General features: G+C 48.4%; 1 protein-coding gene across 1 annotated transcript; it reads right to left on the bottom strand.

The window, feature by feature from the left end:
* Positions 1-4,355: 4,355 nt before the first annotated feature.
* LOC136497260 (indole-3-acetic acid-induced protein ARG7-like) lies at positions 4,356-5,272 on the bottom strand. Its single transcript, XM_066493058.1, has one exon. The coding sequence runs from the start codon at positions 5,089-5,091 to the stop codon at positions 4,591-4,593; it is 501 nt and encodes a 166-aa protein (XP_066349155.1). The 5' UTR covers positions 5,092-5,272; the 3' UTR covers positions 4,356-4,590.
* Positions 5,273-14,430: the final 9,158 nt, after the last annotated feature.

Genomic DNA, 14,430 nt, shown 5'->3' with positions numbered 1-14,430 from the left:
GATTTCATCAGCAATTGCAGCAGAAGTTGAGGATAGTCTTGATGCTATCTTCACTGATCAGTCAGGCCGGTCAAGGAAAAAGAGGGCTAAAGTTTGGGCTTATGTTGACTCAGAAATCGTTGATGGAATTGAGAAGGCTGTGTGCAAGTATTGCAAGCTCCGGTCGTTTTCAACTACTGCTATGGAGTTATTTACTCATCTGGAATATGCAGAGTTGAGAGTACTAGAGTAGTTGTATCTAGCTGGCATTTTCTTACTGATGAGGTCTTAGATATAGTTGAATCGCCGTGTGGCTCTGAATGAGTTGTTTTCAACTACTAGCTGATATCGTTGTTTCCTATCCTATTATTTACCATCAGCATTCTAAAGTTGCCATCATTGTTTAATTGCTTCAGTAGTCAGCAATGCTTTGATTGTGAACTGTAATAGTAAAATGTACCTATATTCAGAAATGCTTTGATTTTACTTTAGCTATTCTTCTACATATGTTACTTCAACAATGCTACTGCTAAATGTCCTCCACTAGCAACATGTGTGTCCTGTCCAAGTTGGTAAAGAACATGATTTTTTCTTAAGCTCAACACTAGTACCGTGATATGAAACTTTTTAAGGTAGAGCATAATGCTTGCTTTCATTCTTAATTTGGATTGTAGGCTACTAAAACTGTTATTACATATTTTCATGATCTACACAATTAATTGTGATTATAGCCATGTTAACTTCAAAACCAGCTCCATGTCATTTTCCTGCTCTATATATTCAGTACATGCAAGCTCTGTTCTTTTGTAGCTCCATTCAGCAGTTAGGCATTGTGTTGTCTGAATTTTGCAGCACGTCAGTGCATAGCTTTGATCTGGTTTCAGGTTTGCCTGGTGCAGTTCGAGTGAGAGGAACTGCAGTGCATGAACTCATTTGTATGCATTGTCATTTCCATGACACAATGATCACTAGTTAAATAATTATTGCATATTTTGTCTTAAGTGCTTATTTACTGAACTAAGCAACGTCTTGTCCTTGTTCATTCACAAGCCATTTGAGCTAGCTCATGTGATGTCTCGGTATGCATGCATATATGTACTGTATTGATCTCATTTGGTCACTAGCATATCAGCGGTACTTTTGGAAGTTTTGAGTTAATCTCTGTGCTGATCCTTATTTGCTCTTGCCGATTAAAAATATATGCATGTGTTTCAGCTCATATATGTACTTGCTCACTTAGGTTTATTTCTTGGGAGGCAGCTGTGTGTAACCAGTTAATTAGTGATTAATTAATTCATGCTTTGCCGTTCTGCTTCGGTGCCGCTTTGACAACACAATGCCTAATGTGTGCTGAAAATGTCCAAATGTGTGTTGTCTTAATGTGTGGGGCTGGTTATGGTGAGGTGTGGTGGTTGCTGTTTTTTCAGTTAAGTTATCATGTCTTGCTGTTTTTCTACTGCTTAAGTGCTTGTACTCATTTCCTGTCATTTGCAACAGCTGCTGCTTCTACTACTCTCCTATATGGCAATAGTTGTTGCTACTTTAGATAGGCAATAGTCTTCTTAGTACAAAGATAGGCATGAGTACTTTACATGTTTCTTGCATTTTAGATTTTGAAATAAGATTTTCAGTGTTGCTATGTTTCAGGTGCAAGGATCAAATTATTTTGGAAGAAAACTGGTAGTTCTACAAGATGCAGCTGGCAGTCTTACAATGGCATTGTTAGTAAGAAATTGTGACTTATGTCATTCAGAGAAGGACAATACATATTTGCATGACATTATTTCTTATTTTCTTGAATTAAATCAATTTGCACGGACATATGTAGCAGATGGATGGAGAAACTTGGATCCGGCTACATGTTATTTTTTTTCGTCTTTTTAAATTAAATTAACATATCAGTGCTAGTGGCCGTGCCCGTGATTTGGTTAATCAGGGCCTTGTACTCATTGCATTACTGTACATGTGCTTGCTTGTGTGAGCCCTCAGATTGCATTTAGGATCCGGCCCGAGGATTCAAAAAGGGCTGGGGCTAGATTAGGATGGTGCGACGTGTAGGATTGGATTGAACCGAGCTGAAACAAATCAGTAGGTGCTAGGATCGGCCTGGGTGTAATAATTGATCACATAGGATTGGAGTGGGGTTAGGGGCCGGATCACAGCCCATTATCAGGCGGAGCTGCCACAGAGAAAACATGGCCACAACAAAACAACATCATCTTGTTTCTCCTAGTTGATTGCTCTCGTCTTTTTTCATAAACGATATCGTGTGACACTGCCTAAATATTCCCTCTGAGTTCGGTTTGCACCCCCAGAGAGTACAGTTTGCGCTTATATACTACTCATCAATCTGAAACAGTAGTTCTTGGCTGGGCCATCCCTGCACGTCGCATCAGACTGAACCGTACCCTGCAGCTAGTAGTAGTATGCAGCACCGACGCACTGAATATAGGCCCGTTCGTTTGGGTTTGATTGGCTGGTAAGCTATGTCTAAAAGTAATGTCGGTTGATTTGGTGTGAGAAAAAATACTATTTATTAGCTGAAAAAATATAACTTATAAGCTCAACAAACCCAAACAAAACAGGGGCGATACTCTCTGGTCGTCACGCATCCGGGTGCCGGGTCTATCTATGCTTTGTCTTCCATTTCTTTCTGACATTTACCGGAGCTAGCTATGTCGAGGTCAAAATAAAGTACTCCAAGCTTGCATTACCACCACATGAAAACGGAGTGTTTTGACTCGATCCGCAACGAGTACGGACACCGCGTCGTCCTGTTCTTGTCGTCCTAGTGTTGCAGAAACGATACAGTCTCGATCTGGATAGCACCACATAACCAACGCTAACACAGTCCAGATATAGATATATTCATATACATCATCATCCAGCTCAACTATGTCAATCTGCCATGACGCATAGCATAGGCCGTAACGAAACTCTCCATTTTTTTCGTACCTGCCGTGACCCTTCCCTGACATCGGGATCTAAGCAGTGATGAGCTGCTGCTTTGTCTGCTCACTTGTCCAATCGTGCTGCGCTCTTCTGGCTTACAGTCAAGCATAACGGAGGTGGTGGAATTGAAAAGGGACGCGAAGGAGCCGTACGCCCTGCAAAGACGACGTACTCCTATATCTTCCTTTTTCCGAAAGATGGACGGCAGATTTTCTAGGAGTAGTTCGGCTTTCTTGATCGCCTAACAAAATGCATAGCAGCAGGATATCGTTTTTTTTTTCCTCTGATGAAAGACCCGGCGGGCCGGGCGTGTGTGAACGCTGATATGTCATATGCCCGTGGTCCGGCCCGGCGGAGCGCCAATCCTGGGCCCCAGGCGGAGGAGCGAGACCGGCCGGGGAAAGGACGAAAAGGGTCGTGATGGACGCCACGCCAGTGCACAACGCGCGCCGCGCGAAACGGCGATCACAACTTTTTGGCAAAGCCGGGGAGATGTCGCGGCTCTATCTTCTTTTCTCTATCTCTCTCTCCGGCTGGACTCTGGAGGCTGGAGGCTGGCCTGCGCTTGCGTGGCGTGGTGGTGCGCGGCCGCATGATTGCGTCCGTGCAGCCCCCACGCCGGAACGGTGAGCGCGCCCGTTCTTTGCTGCCGCCTGCCGGGTACCGGGATGTATCTGCCTTGCCTTGCCTGCGCGCCCGAGCCGCGAGGGAGAGCACCAGGTCCCTGGTCCTTGCCACCGAGAGCCATCAGCGGCGCGTTTGCCCCGTGAACGGACAGCGGCCTCCTTGTACGATCCCATGATTGTTGCCGTAGAATTCTGGTAGTGCACAGCAGCCGCCGCGCGTCCCCGTCGACCAAGCGCCAGGAAATCTCGTCCTGCTCCCTGCTGCCAGCGCCAGGGGCCAGGGCGGTGCACTGTACTCGCCGGACACACGGCGGAGCTTATTACCAGTCACCACGCACGCACGCTTCCTCGCGAGAAGGACAGGGACAGGGACAGGGACGCCTAGCGAGGCCAGCCAGCGCGCTGGCGTGCTGCGTGCAAAAGCGGCGCGGGGCCGAAACGGCGTGCTCCAACTGCCCGACTCGATCCATCCTGATTCCGGCGTGGGGTACGGTACGGTACGGTTCGTGCAGTGGTTGGCGCACCGTTTTCACCGCCCGAGCACGCTGAAATCTGGATGGCACGCTTTCCCGGGCATCTGATTCTGGCGTATTCACTAGGCAGCAGAGACATCGGCTTCATGAGAAGTTTGCGGTCAAACGAGGCACACAAAAAGACAGAGCATTTGCTCTCGTAATACTCCAGTACTACTGGGATTGGCAAAACGTGGAGGATTCAGCACACTCGGTCAGCGACAGTTGGATGATCCGCGAGAAAGCGCATCGCATACAGGGGAAATTCCAGCGGTTTGTAGATGAATCGGCGTATTCGGGACAAGAATATAGGCATCGACGAACGAAGAAGAGTAGCGGATGGGATGCATCAGTTAAACAGGACCAAGAATGGAAAGAACAAAGTCAGCTAGGCTTAGGCAGCCCCGTTCTGATGGAAACACCCACATGTACACCATCCGCCTCCGCCGCCGGCCGGGCGGCGGTGGTCAGGGGCCTTCCCTGTGTCCCTCACCCCCCACCCCCTAACGACTAGTGCCCGCCTACCACCTGCCGAAGCCCTTCTTCCCCGCGGCGGCCAGGGCCGCGGCCTGCTCGAACCGCGCGGCGGGGCAGGGGATGGTGATGACGCCGGGGTGCTGGAACCCGAACTCCTCCTCGGCCTCCCTGAGCAGCTCGCCGAACATGGGGTGGTTGAAGTACACCACGGGGACCACGTACCGCAGCGACTGCGACGCCTCCCCGCCGCCGCCGACGTACACGGCCACCTGCCCCTTGGGCGTGGTCACCACCTGCTCGCGGCCGTCGCCCAGCATCCGGTGCCCGCCGGCCCTCCACCCGAGGAGCCTCAGACGCCGCGCCAACGACCGGCCCCACCGCAGCACCGGCGCGAGCTTCCTCGCGGCGCGCTCGGGCGTGCTGGGCTGCTGCTGCAGACGGCGATAGCCTCCCCGGCGACGGCGCCGGCCGCAGAGCGCCCATCGCCACAGGCCGAGCAGCTTCCGGCCGAGACGGACCCCGCCGTGGCGGGACCTCCTTAGCATGGCGAGGAGGATTGGAACAGACCGCGGAAAGATCTCTCCTTCGTTGAGCAGAGCAGACGCAGGGCGTTAATGGTGTGGTGCGGAGCTGCAACGGAAGCGCGCAGGAGACGAGACGAGACGTCGTGAGGGTGAGGCCTGCCGCCTGAGAGGAAGGAATGTGAACCCGGAGGGGGACCCGGGCTGTTTTATAGAGCGCCGAGTGGAAAACTTTGGGGGTGCGGGGCTCGGTTTGGCCTGGCTCTGCTTGCCCACCGGCAGACTGGCTTGATATCGCAGTTGGCTTGGATTTGCCGGGCTCTCGTCGTGGCCCGGCGGCGTTTGTTCGTAATGGCTGGTGTGCCTCGGACGGTGCGTGGTCCATGATTCCTTTGGCTCCGCAGACATGTTGCCCGACCTGAATTTCTTTATTTCATTGATTGATCTAGGCCCCTTGAAGGGTGCCCATCAAGGTTAAAGATACATCATCAGAGTTCGTGATCTCAATTACATAGATGTACTAAGTATAGACACTATGCATCTGCTACAGCTCTGTCTTTCTTTGGCAACCGCATCCCCCGTATCTTAGCATCAGCTTTTATCAATAAAAATGTCTGCCGTAGTGTGGCCGCCTCGTCTCTAAACACGACGCCGTTCCATATATGCCAATAGCATAGGCCATAAAAGTACTGAAATGACGTTTTGGGAAGCTTGGAGGACATTGGACGCTGATCATATACGTCCATTAGAAGACGGTTGATTAGTTTGGAACACAAGCCGCTGCCAGAATTCTTGAGCAAACGAGCAGTCAAAGACAATGTGTTCACCTGTTTCCTCTTCTTGGTTGCAAAATTCACAGACTGGGCTATCTACAACGGTCTTACGGCAAAGATTCACTCGACATTGCACCCTCCTATAGATCAGAAGCCAAACAAAGGTATGGTTAACCTTCCTATTGCTTTGTGCGGTTTCCTTCCAAACAACTTTGTTTCGTGGTCGCTCCAAAGGTATGGTTAACGCGGAAGGAACGCGCTCATCCATCGATAGTGCTAGTATTTACTACCGAAGTTACTTGTTCTTTTATTATCGGCCATGTCGATTGTCGATTGTTTAGTACTAATAGCATTTTCTTTAATTTGGTGTAACCGGGAATGTGATCTGTCTTTGCTAGTACGTATGTACGGACACGGTACACAAGCTGAGGCCTGATGTCACAGAATATTAACCCCAGCCCCAAGTCCAAATCCACCTCGTTTTCGTACTGCCCGCCAAAAAAGGTTGTCCCTAGACTGTACTGTCATTTTTTCATCGAGGTGGCGATTGGCTAAACACAAACACTTTTTGGCAAACGAAAAGCTATCTGTTACGACAGTTACTGCAGAGTGACGGCGAGCTCGATCACACGGTCACACGGGTGCCTCCGACCGAATTTTTTATTTTTAGCTCTTTTTTTGAATTTTTTTCATAAATATGTCCCTGGAGGTATGATTTTAAAATCTGGACTATTAGCTCGGCGTCAGTGTTGCTGGCGCCGAGCTGCATCGAGCTTACTACTGCTCGGCGCCATCGTTGCTGGTGCCGAGCTCGGGGCCACGTTGGCGCCATGGACGCTGACATGGCAACCAGCTTGGCGCCGTGGATCTTGGCGTCGAGCTCGGCGCCAACAATTCTGGCGCCAAGCCCTCTTACGTATGGGCCCGAGGTTAGGACTAAGAGGCAGGTAAGAGTTTGTGGTAGATGTTAGTATGTACTATTATGGATTTTGTAGTTACTTTTCTGTAACTATTTGAGACTGTATGGACATTGTGGACTATTTGGACTATGGATGACATATTATGTTGATTGTGATATTCGTTGTGGTTGTATTGTGCTCTTTGGACAATTAAATGTTTAGATTATATAATGATGTCTCTGTTTGTAACTATGGATGCTCTTGAAATAAGGGAAAACTCTTGCGAATTTTTTCCGTGAATCATTAATTATACTACACTGCTAAAAAGGCACAAATGTAGTATATAGATTAAATATAAATTCATTAGAACGTGTATAGTCTAATCGTATCATACATACGCTTTGTAGATGAATCTAGGCTTTTCAGTAAGAGTGAACGAATCTAGACTTTTCAGACAATGAAAATAGACTTCAGACGGGCGCAGACAGCCGACCAGCAAAAACCCAGGTGTCGGGACTCCCGACTTGGGTCGGGACTTTTGACTGTCGGGAGTTCCGACTCACGTCGAGACTTTCGACGGCCATAGTCAGTGCGCAGGCTAAGTGACTGGGCGTCAGGACTTCCGACATGAGTCGTGACTTCCGATGGTCGGGAGTTCTGGCTTACGTCGGGACTTCCGACACCTAACAGTCACTGAAAAATATTCTACATGCTCATGGAGTGCTAGAGTGTCTCTCTTTTGATTTTATTTTTATGCTTTAGCACTCTATCTTCCTTAGACCAACTAAGTTTGCATCTCCTTTATAGTACGGCGGATCCTAAATTCAAAAACAAAAATAAAACATTTGAAGAACGCTTTGAGTTTCTCCGCCTTTACAACTTCAAGAATTGAGGGATGCCATTTCATCTTTATCAACTATTTAAATATTTCATGGGACTAATAGCTGCGACATATCTCATTAAGATCACATTAGTCCCTAATTTGGATGTCATCAATATACCAAAACCAACATAGAGGGCAAATGCACTTTCAATTCCTCAGTCTGAAACTATACATGAGTAAGCAACTCATCATCTGAGTACCAGTCCTCTACCAAAATCTTGTTGCTATGGCTAGGCTCACCTGCATTGCTCTAACCTGCGTGTCGCCTGTAGTAAGCGGCCTCCGCTTCATCTGTGGCCTCTGTGGCATAAGTGAAGAATGTGTCGTCATCCTCCTCCATCTGTAAGCCCACCTCTGCTAGAGCGATGAGCTCGCTCAGTCTGCCAGTGTCGTCCTCAGCCTCCTCCGCCTAGAAGCCCACCTCTACTAGAGTGATGAGCTCACTCAGTCTACCAGTGTCGTCCTCTGCCTCCTCCGTCTGCAAGCCCGCCTCAACAAGAGCGATGAGATCGCTCAACCTGGCAGTGTTGTCCTCATCCTCGTTCCCCTCATCAGACAACACAATCGGTGATTGAATAGCGCGACCAGCTCGTGTTTTGTGCTCATCTAACTTCTTTTCCTCATACCTTGTATGAGCCACCTCTGCGGCATGGTCCTCGCTGCATCTAATCCCTTCATGTATAAAATACAATCAATTAGCAACGCGATTATATTACATTTAAAATCAGGCAACGAAAAAAAGGCTTTTAAGCACTCACTGACATATAATGCAACAACATGCTCGTTCAAGACCTGCATCTGTATCTTGTCTCCTCCCTTGGCTCATTCCTTGCCCTCTCCGTATTCGCACAGAGGAGGTTCCTCAAGTCATCTAACTGCAGTTAGGTGCTTCTCCTTAGCCGTCATTGGCGGAGGGTTAGGGGGAGTGGAACCCAACGCTGGAAGTGCTCATGTGGATGTCTCCCTCCACACCAATCGTCGAAAAGGAGGTACCTAGGGTCAAACTTCTCTGCACCATCGATCCACTTAAAGAAAAAACACCTCTCATCGTCCTACACAACAAGATTCCAACAAAATATTAGTAGCCTACTTACATAAATAAAAAAAGATAGTAGAAATAATTACTTACATTAAAACAACTGCATGTGTAGAAGCAACGCGCCGCTGTGTTTGGATGTCTCGATTGAAACACGTCGGTCGGAAAACCACAGTCGCAGTTAGGGACATGGAGGTCAGGAGGGACGGGGCATCTTTGCTAGACGCGTCGAGGTATAATTCTCGAGGACGACCCCGTTTTTGTCAAAACTCCCCCCGATACATTTCTTGCATCTAACAAAATGGTTGTAATTTAACAAACCAAAATCAAAACATCACTAATTAATGTCAATGAGAACCATAACTACAATACAACCAATTTCGTTTTAAGAACTGAAAGCAATTAACATTAACCATAAACCTAGGGTTTCCCATTTGATGCACAACAATGAACCCATAACATAACAACATGCGCTGCGGTTACCTAGGGTTGCTAGCTTTTCCATGTCTTGGCATCATCCTACGGTTATATAATACAAATATTAAAAATTGCATGAAACCCTAAGTCATGACGATTCTTAGGTTGAAAAATCCGACTAATATATACCGAATCGATGCGAAAAAAACTAGGAGGGGAGCGATGATACCTTGCTCTCAAAGATCTACGGATCAAATCAAAGTTTCCAAGATCCAATATGCCGATTCGTGAGGTAGGACGAAGTGGGGAGAGAAAAAACCCGAGAGGGAGGAGAAAGAAGAGGAAGAAGGCTCGGGCAGGAAGGTTGGGGCCGGGGTTAAAACATCACCTCGACGCTATAGATCATGACGCCAAGCTCGGCGCCAAGATCTATGGCGCCGAGCTCGGCACCAAGCTTGGTGCCAGGATCTGTGGCGCCGGGCTGCCTGCCAAGTCATCGTCACGTCTGCGTCGAGCCCAAAACCTCGACGCCAGCAACAATGACGTCGAGCAGTGTAAGCTTGGCGCCAGCGGACGCCGAGCTAAGGGTCTAGATTTTAAAATCATACATCGAAGGACATATTTGTGAAAAAATTCAAAAAAAAGCTAAAAAAATAAAAAATTCGGTGCCTCGGATCAGCCCGACTGTGAAAAAAAAATCACGGCGTTTGCTGGGGACCTGGGATACGCAGACATCTGGCACACGTACGTGTGACCAGGTTGCCGCGAATCTGCGGCATCTGAGATCAGGCAACAGGGGAGCTACAAGCTGTTGTGATCTATCCATCCCATGACCTGAATGATGTCAAGTATTCATGGAGCAGGTCTGAACTGTTGTCGCAGATTTATCAAACACCTTCGACTCCGTTCGAAACCAGAACCGTGTTGGCCACATGTGGGGTGGGGCAGAATGCCAGAGACACGACGTGTGGATCCTGTCCGGCTGCACGCCCTGTCCGGCTGCACGCCGCTCCCAGTCCGAGCTGCACCGGGTGCATCTCCTCCCAGTCGAACTTTCGTCGAAGACCGTACGAACTCAGTGGACTAAATGGCTTTTCTGATTTGTTTTCTCGAACAACTTTGTTTTTGACTTTTTTTTTTTCTCTCCAAACGCATGGCTGAATGCGGCGGATGCTGATATTGCTAGTTCTCCAAGCAGCCTGTTCTTGCTAGAAGAAAAAACGTTTGTATGACATTGTCGAAGCTGCCTGCTGTACTTATGTTATTTTTAGAGACTTTTCCCTGTGTGCCATTATAAAAGATCGTAATCCCCTGTGTGCCCCTGAAAAAATTCAGCGGTCTTCAGCGCCACTACTCCAACTTTTTCGTGTCATCTATGCCACTTCCGTCAGTTTTGGCTCTAACGCCGTTAAACTGCAGGTGTGAAAAGACGAAAATGCCCTTAAGTTCAAATATGTTATTAATTTTTTTTGAGCATCTTAACGACTTCAAATGAAAAAACTCAAAACTAGAAAGTTGTAGATCTCGTCGAGATCTATAATTTTCATATAAATTTTTTTTTCATTTAATTTCGCAAAAAAAAATGATTTGATATGATTAATATATCTTAGAAAAATCATATTATTTTTTTTGCGAAATTAAATGAAAAAAAAAATTATATGAAAATTATAGATCTCGACGAGATCTACAACTTTCTAGTTTTGAGTTTTTTCATTTGAAGTCGTTAAGATGCTCAAAAAAAATTAATAACATATTTGAACTTAAGGGCATTTTCGTCTTTTCACCCCTGCAGTTTAACGGCGTTAGAGCCAAAACTGACGGAAGTGGCATAGATGACACGAAAAAGTTGGAGTAGTGGCGCTGAAGACCGCTGAATTTTTTCAGGGGCACACAGGGGATTACGATCTTTTATAATGGCACACAGGGAAAAGTCTCTTATTTTTAATCAGGTAAATCGACTGTTTGACTGGCTCGGGTTGTTTTTCACTATGGAGTGGAGATTGTTTAGTGCTACCGTTTTCTTTGGAGTAAGTGTAACCTGGAAGCAGTTAATCTATACAGTAAAGTAGGTGGTACAAAACGGAGCACACTTACGTCACAGAATTTAACCCCAACCTCGAATCCAAATCCACCTCATTTTCGTGCGGCCCGTCATAGGAACTCAATAGTGTTTAGATGAGCAGAACAGGGTGTCACTCTCCAGCCTGCAATGTCATTTCCCTGGCATGACAATCACTTTTTGGCCGCATTCGGAAGGAAAAAAAAAGGTACTAATCGATTACTGAGTGCAGTGAACTCACACTACTGGCTTGGAGTTGGAGCAGCTCACCTGGGGAAAATCGTGGCGTTTTTTTGCTCTGGAACCAGGGACACCGGACACACGGACCTTATCCGGGTGCATCCACGGATTCCACGCACACAGGTGCTCTGAATCTGCTACGAAGCAACAGGACAGTCAGCTCGCGCAGGTAGCAAAAGGATACATCGGCTGGATACGATGGTCGATGGTCCGTATCGCCCAGATCTGAAGTGTTGTCACAGATTGCCCCAGCACGGCCTGCGGGCTGCTGCCCCGCAACTCTCGGAAACGGGAGCCGTGTAGTCCACATCTGGGGCAGAAAAACCAGACACCCGGTGTGTCACGTCACGTGTGGATCCTGTCCGGTTGTGCCGGCTCCTCCTACTCCCGGTGGAAGTGGAATGGAACTTTCGTGGAAGACCGTACTACGAGCTCAGTGGACTGTGGACTAGTACGGAGTAGACGATTTCTTGATTTGTTAATGAGATGGCACCTGACCTGACACCCATGTTTAGGCACGTGCTAGTGCCAATTTACTGCAGGTTTAGTTCACGAATTTTGAGAATTTGATTACCGTAACACTTTCGTTTTTATTAATAATTAGTGTTCAATCATGGATTAATTAGGCTTAAAACGTTCGTCTCGCAATTTTCAACTAAATTGTGCAATTAGTCTTTTTTTTCGTCTACATTTAATGGTCCATGCACGTATCGCAAGATTCGATATGATGGCCACTGTAGCACTTTTTGAGAAATTTTTTAGAACTAAACAAGCACTTGCACGCATCAGCTGTTGCCTGCCTGCATGGCGATTGGCGAGTCATCCCAGCCACCTGGCGAACTCGTTGAATGTTTTGAGCGCGGTGGGCGGCGGCAGCATATTCACCTGCCCCCGCGCGCGGTTAAAAATTGCGAGGAGACGATCGATCGCCTTTGTCGGCAGATCGAGTAAAAACACGCCTCGTTGATTTATAGAACTACTAGGAGCGGGTAGTATATATTTTTCTCCTACATGTGATGTGCGTGGTGACGCGGACGTAGCATAGTACAGTTTTGTGGGATCTGAGAAGAAGGAACCCCACTGTCTCCGGGTTCCGGGTTCTGGAACGCCTTGATCTATCTGATGCCTGCGTTGAATGAATGATCGATCCATCAGGCCGGCGTCCAGGTGACGCAGTCACGCAGACAACTGGACATAGAAAGGGCCAGACTGCCACATCCACATCCCGGTGGAATTTCTGGTCTTCCTGCTGAGCTGGATCAAGCGACGGATCAGCGACAGATGGGACGCTGATTAAAACATCGTTAACAATCACTCTTGTACGCAGATGACTTCACGGCATGTACCAGTGCGTACTAGCTAGTACTCAGGGACGGATCTACAAGGAGTGCTAGGGGCTCCAGCCGCCTACGGCTGGTGCATCAATAAAAATATAGGGAGGGTGAGGTAGAAGAAGAGATGGAGTATAAAAGGAAAAATATAAGAAGAAGATCAGCCCATTTTAATCCTATTCTGCATTCGCAACTGGTACCAAGGACGTTTTCAGTCAGCCAGTGCTCGCTGCTGGGTCAATCATCGGTGCTGGTACGTTTTTCCCTTCCGCTCGTACGGAAATATCTGGTCGCCCCAGAGTCCCATCAATCCACCCATCGCGATGTTTACGGTCCGCACGCTTGCCGGAGGACGTTTGCGGCCGCGAGGAATATCCATAGAGAAACGCACGACTCCCGCTCCACCGCCAGAAGGAAAACACCGATTTTCCTCGAGCCCCCGCCACCCCTTGCGCGCACGCGTCGCGGTCGGCGGGCCGGCGCTCTACAGCTACGGGTCGGAGGGAGGTCGGAGCCAAGATTTTACGGCGGACCACCCGCGAATCCACCCAGAATCCGGGCAACCGAGGGGGAATGGAGGGCCTCCACTCATCTCATCTGTTTCCTGCGGTGGCGGGGAAGAGCGGCGAGGTAGGTAACAACCGAGGTAGGCAGATCAGGCGGGGCCGGGGTGGTGGGCGACTCGATGTCGACGGCCGCAAGCAGTACCCGCGGCCGCAGCGCCGGGGGGCGCGGAGCTAGCAATCCGACAAAGCGAGCGAGCGCGGCTGGATGCTGCCCAAGTGGATGGTACGCACGGTCTACGGAGCAGCAGACAAAACGAGAGCTGCCGTGTCTACGCGCGGCTGGAGTACATGGCATTGGAGGCAAGATCAGGTGGTGGTGACGGACGAAGAGACTATTTTTTATGTACGTTTGCCGGGGCCTGGAGCGCAACACACCAAACATGGCGAAGGTTCGCTGCAGGGCGGCAAAGTGCCACTGTGCCAAGTGCAACCCGGGCTGAGAAACGACAACGCAGCACTAGTCTACTTCCTGTCTTCTCCGGCGGGGTCACGCAGTCGTTTTTTTATTTTTGAGGCTGACGAGGATGGGCGCAAGTACAGATCAGACTCTTCAGGTTGAGCGTATCAGATTCAGATCAGTGTAGAAGTCGGTACTCTGGCTGATGCTAGTTTGGAACCGGCGTTGTCAGTTTAGCATTTCTGCTGCCCGAGCGTGTGTCTGTGTTCCGTGTCTTCGAATGCACGAAGGTAGAGTGGCAATCAAGTCAGTTGCGATCATATATGGGTCGTCGTCTTCTCTAGATACTGCTTGCACATACAGCATCTCCCAGTTTCGATACCTGCTATGTCTAGTAGCTCCAGAATTGAATGTTCGTCCAATGGTCCCCAAATGTTGGGATCAACTTGGTGACCACTTGGAGCTGAAGATTTGCACGCAGTACAAAAGATAGTATAACAGCAGCCCGCGGGATAAGCCAACCCTTTCGGTCTCGAGAGGCTTTGGGCGATTCAATTATTCAAAAGGCAAGCGGAAAAATCCAAAACGTATCCACGATCAGATATGCATACTACTTGTGCCTGACGACGCTTGGACTAGTCGCCACTCACCAGTACACACCGCAACTTGTCAAGTGCACGAGCACCACTTGCATTGGGCTCCAGAATATTCAGCCGCGCTTGGGCCTGTTTAGTTTCCAAAAAATTTTGTGCAGTACCTATC

Source organism: Miscanthus floridulus, chromosome 12 (assembly GCF_019320115.1).
Source record: "Miscanthus floridulus cultivar M001 chromosome 12, ASM1932011v1, whole genome shotgun sequence".
In the NCBI taxonomy this organism is placed as follows: domain Eukaryota; kingdom Viridiplantae; phylum Streptophyta; class Magnoliopsida; order Poales; family Poaceae; genus Miscanthus; species Miscanthus floridulus.
This window is presented reverse-complemented; position numbering and strand designations above follow the sequence as displayed.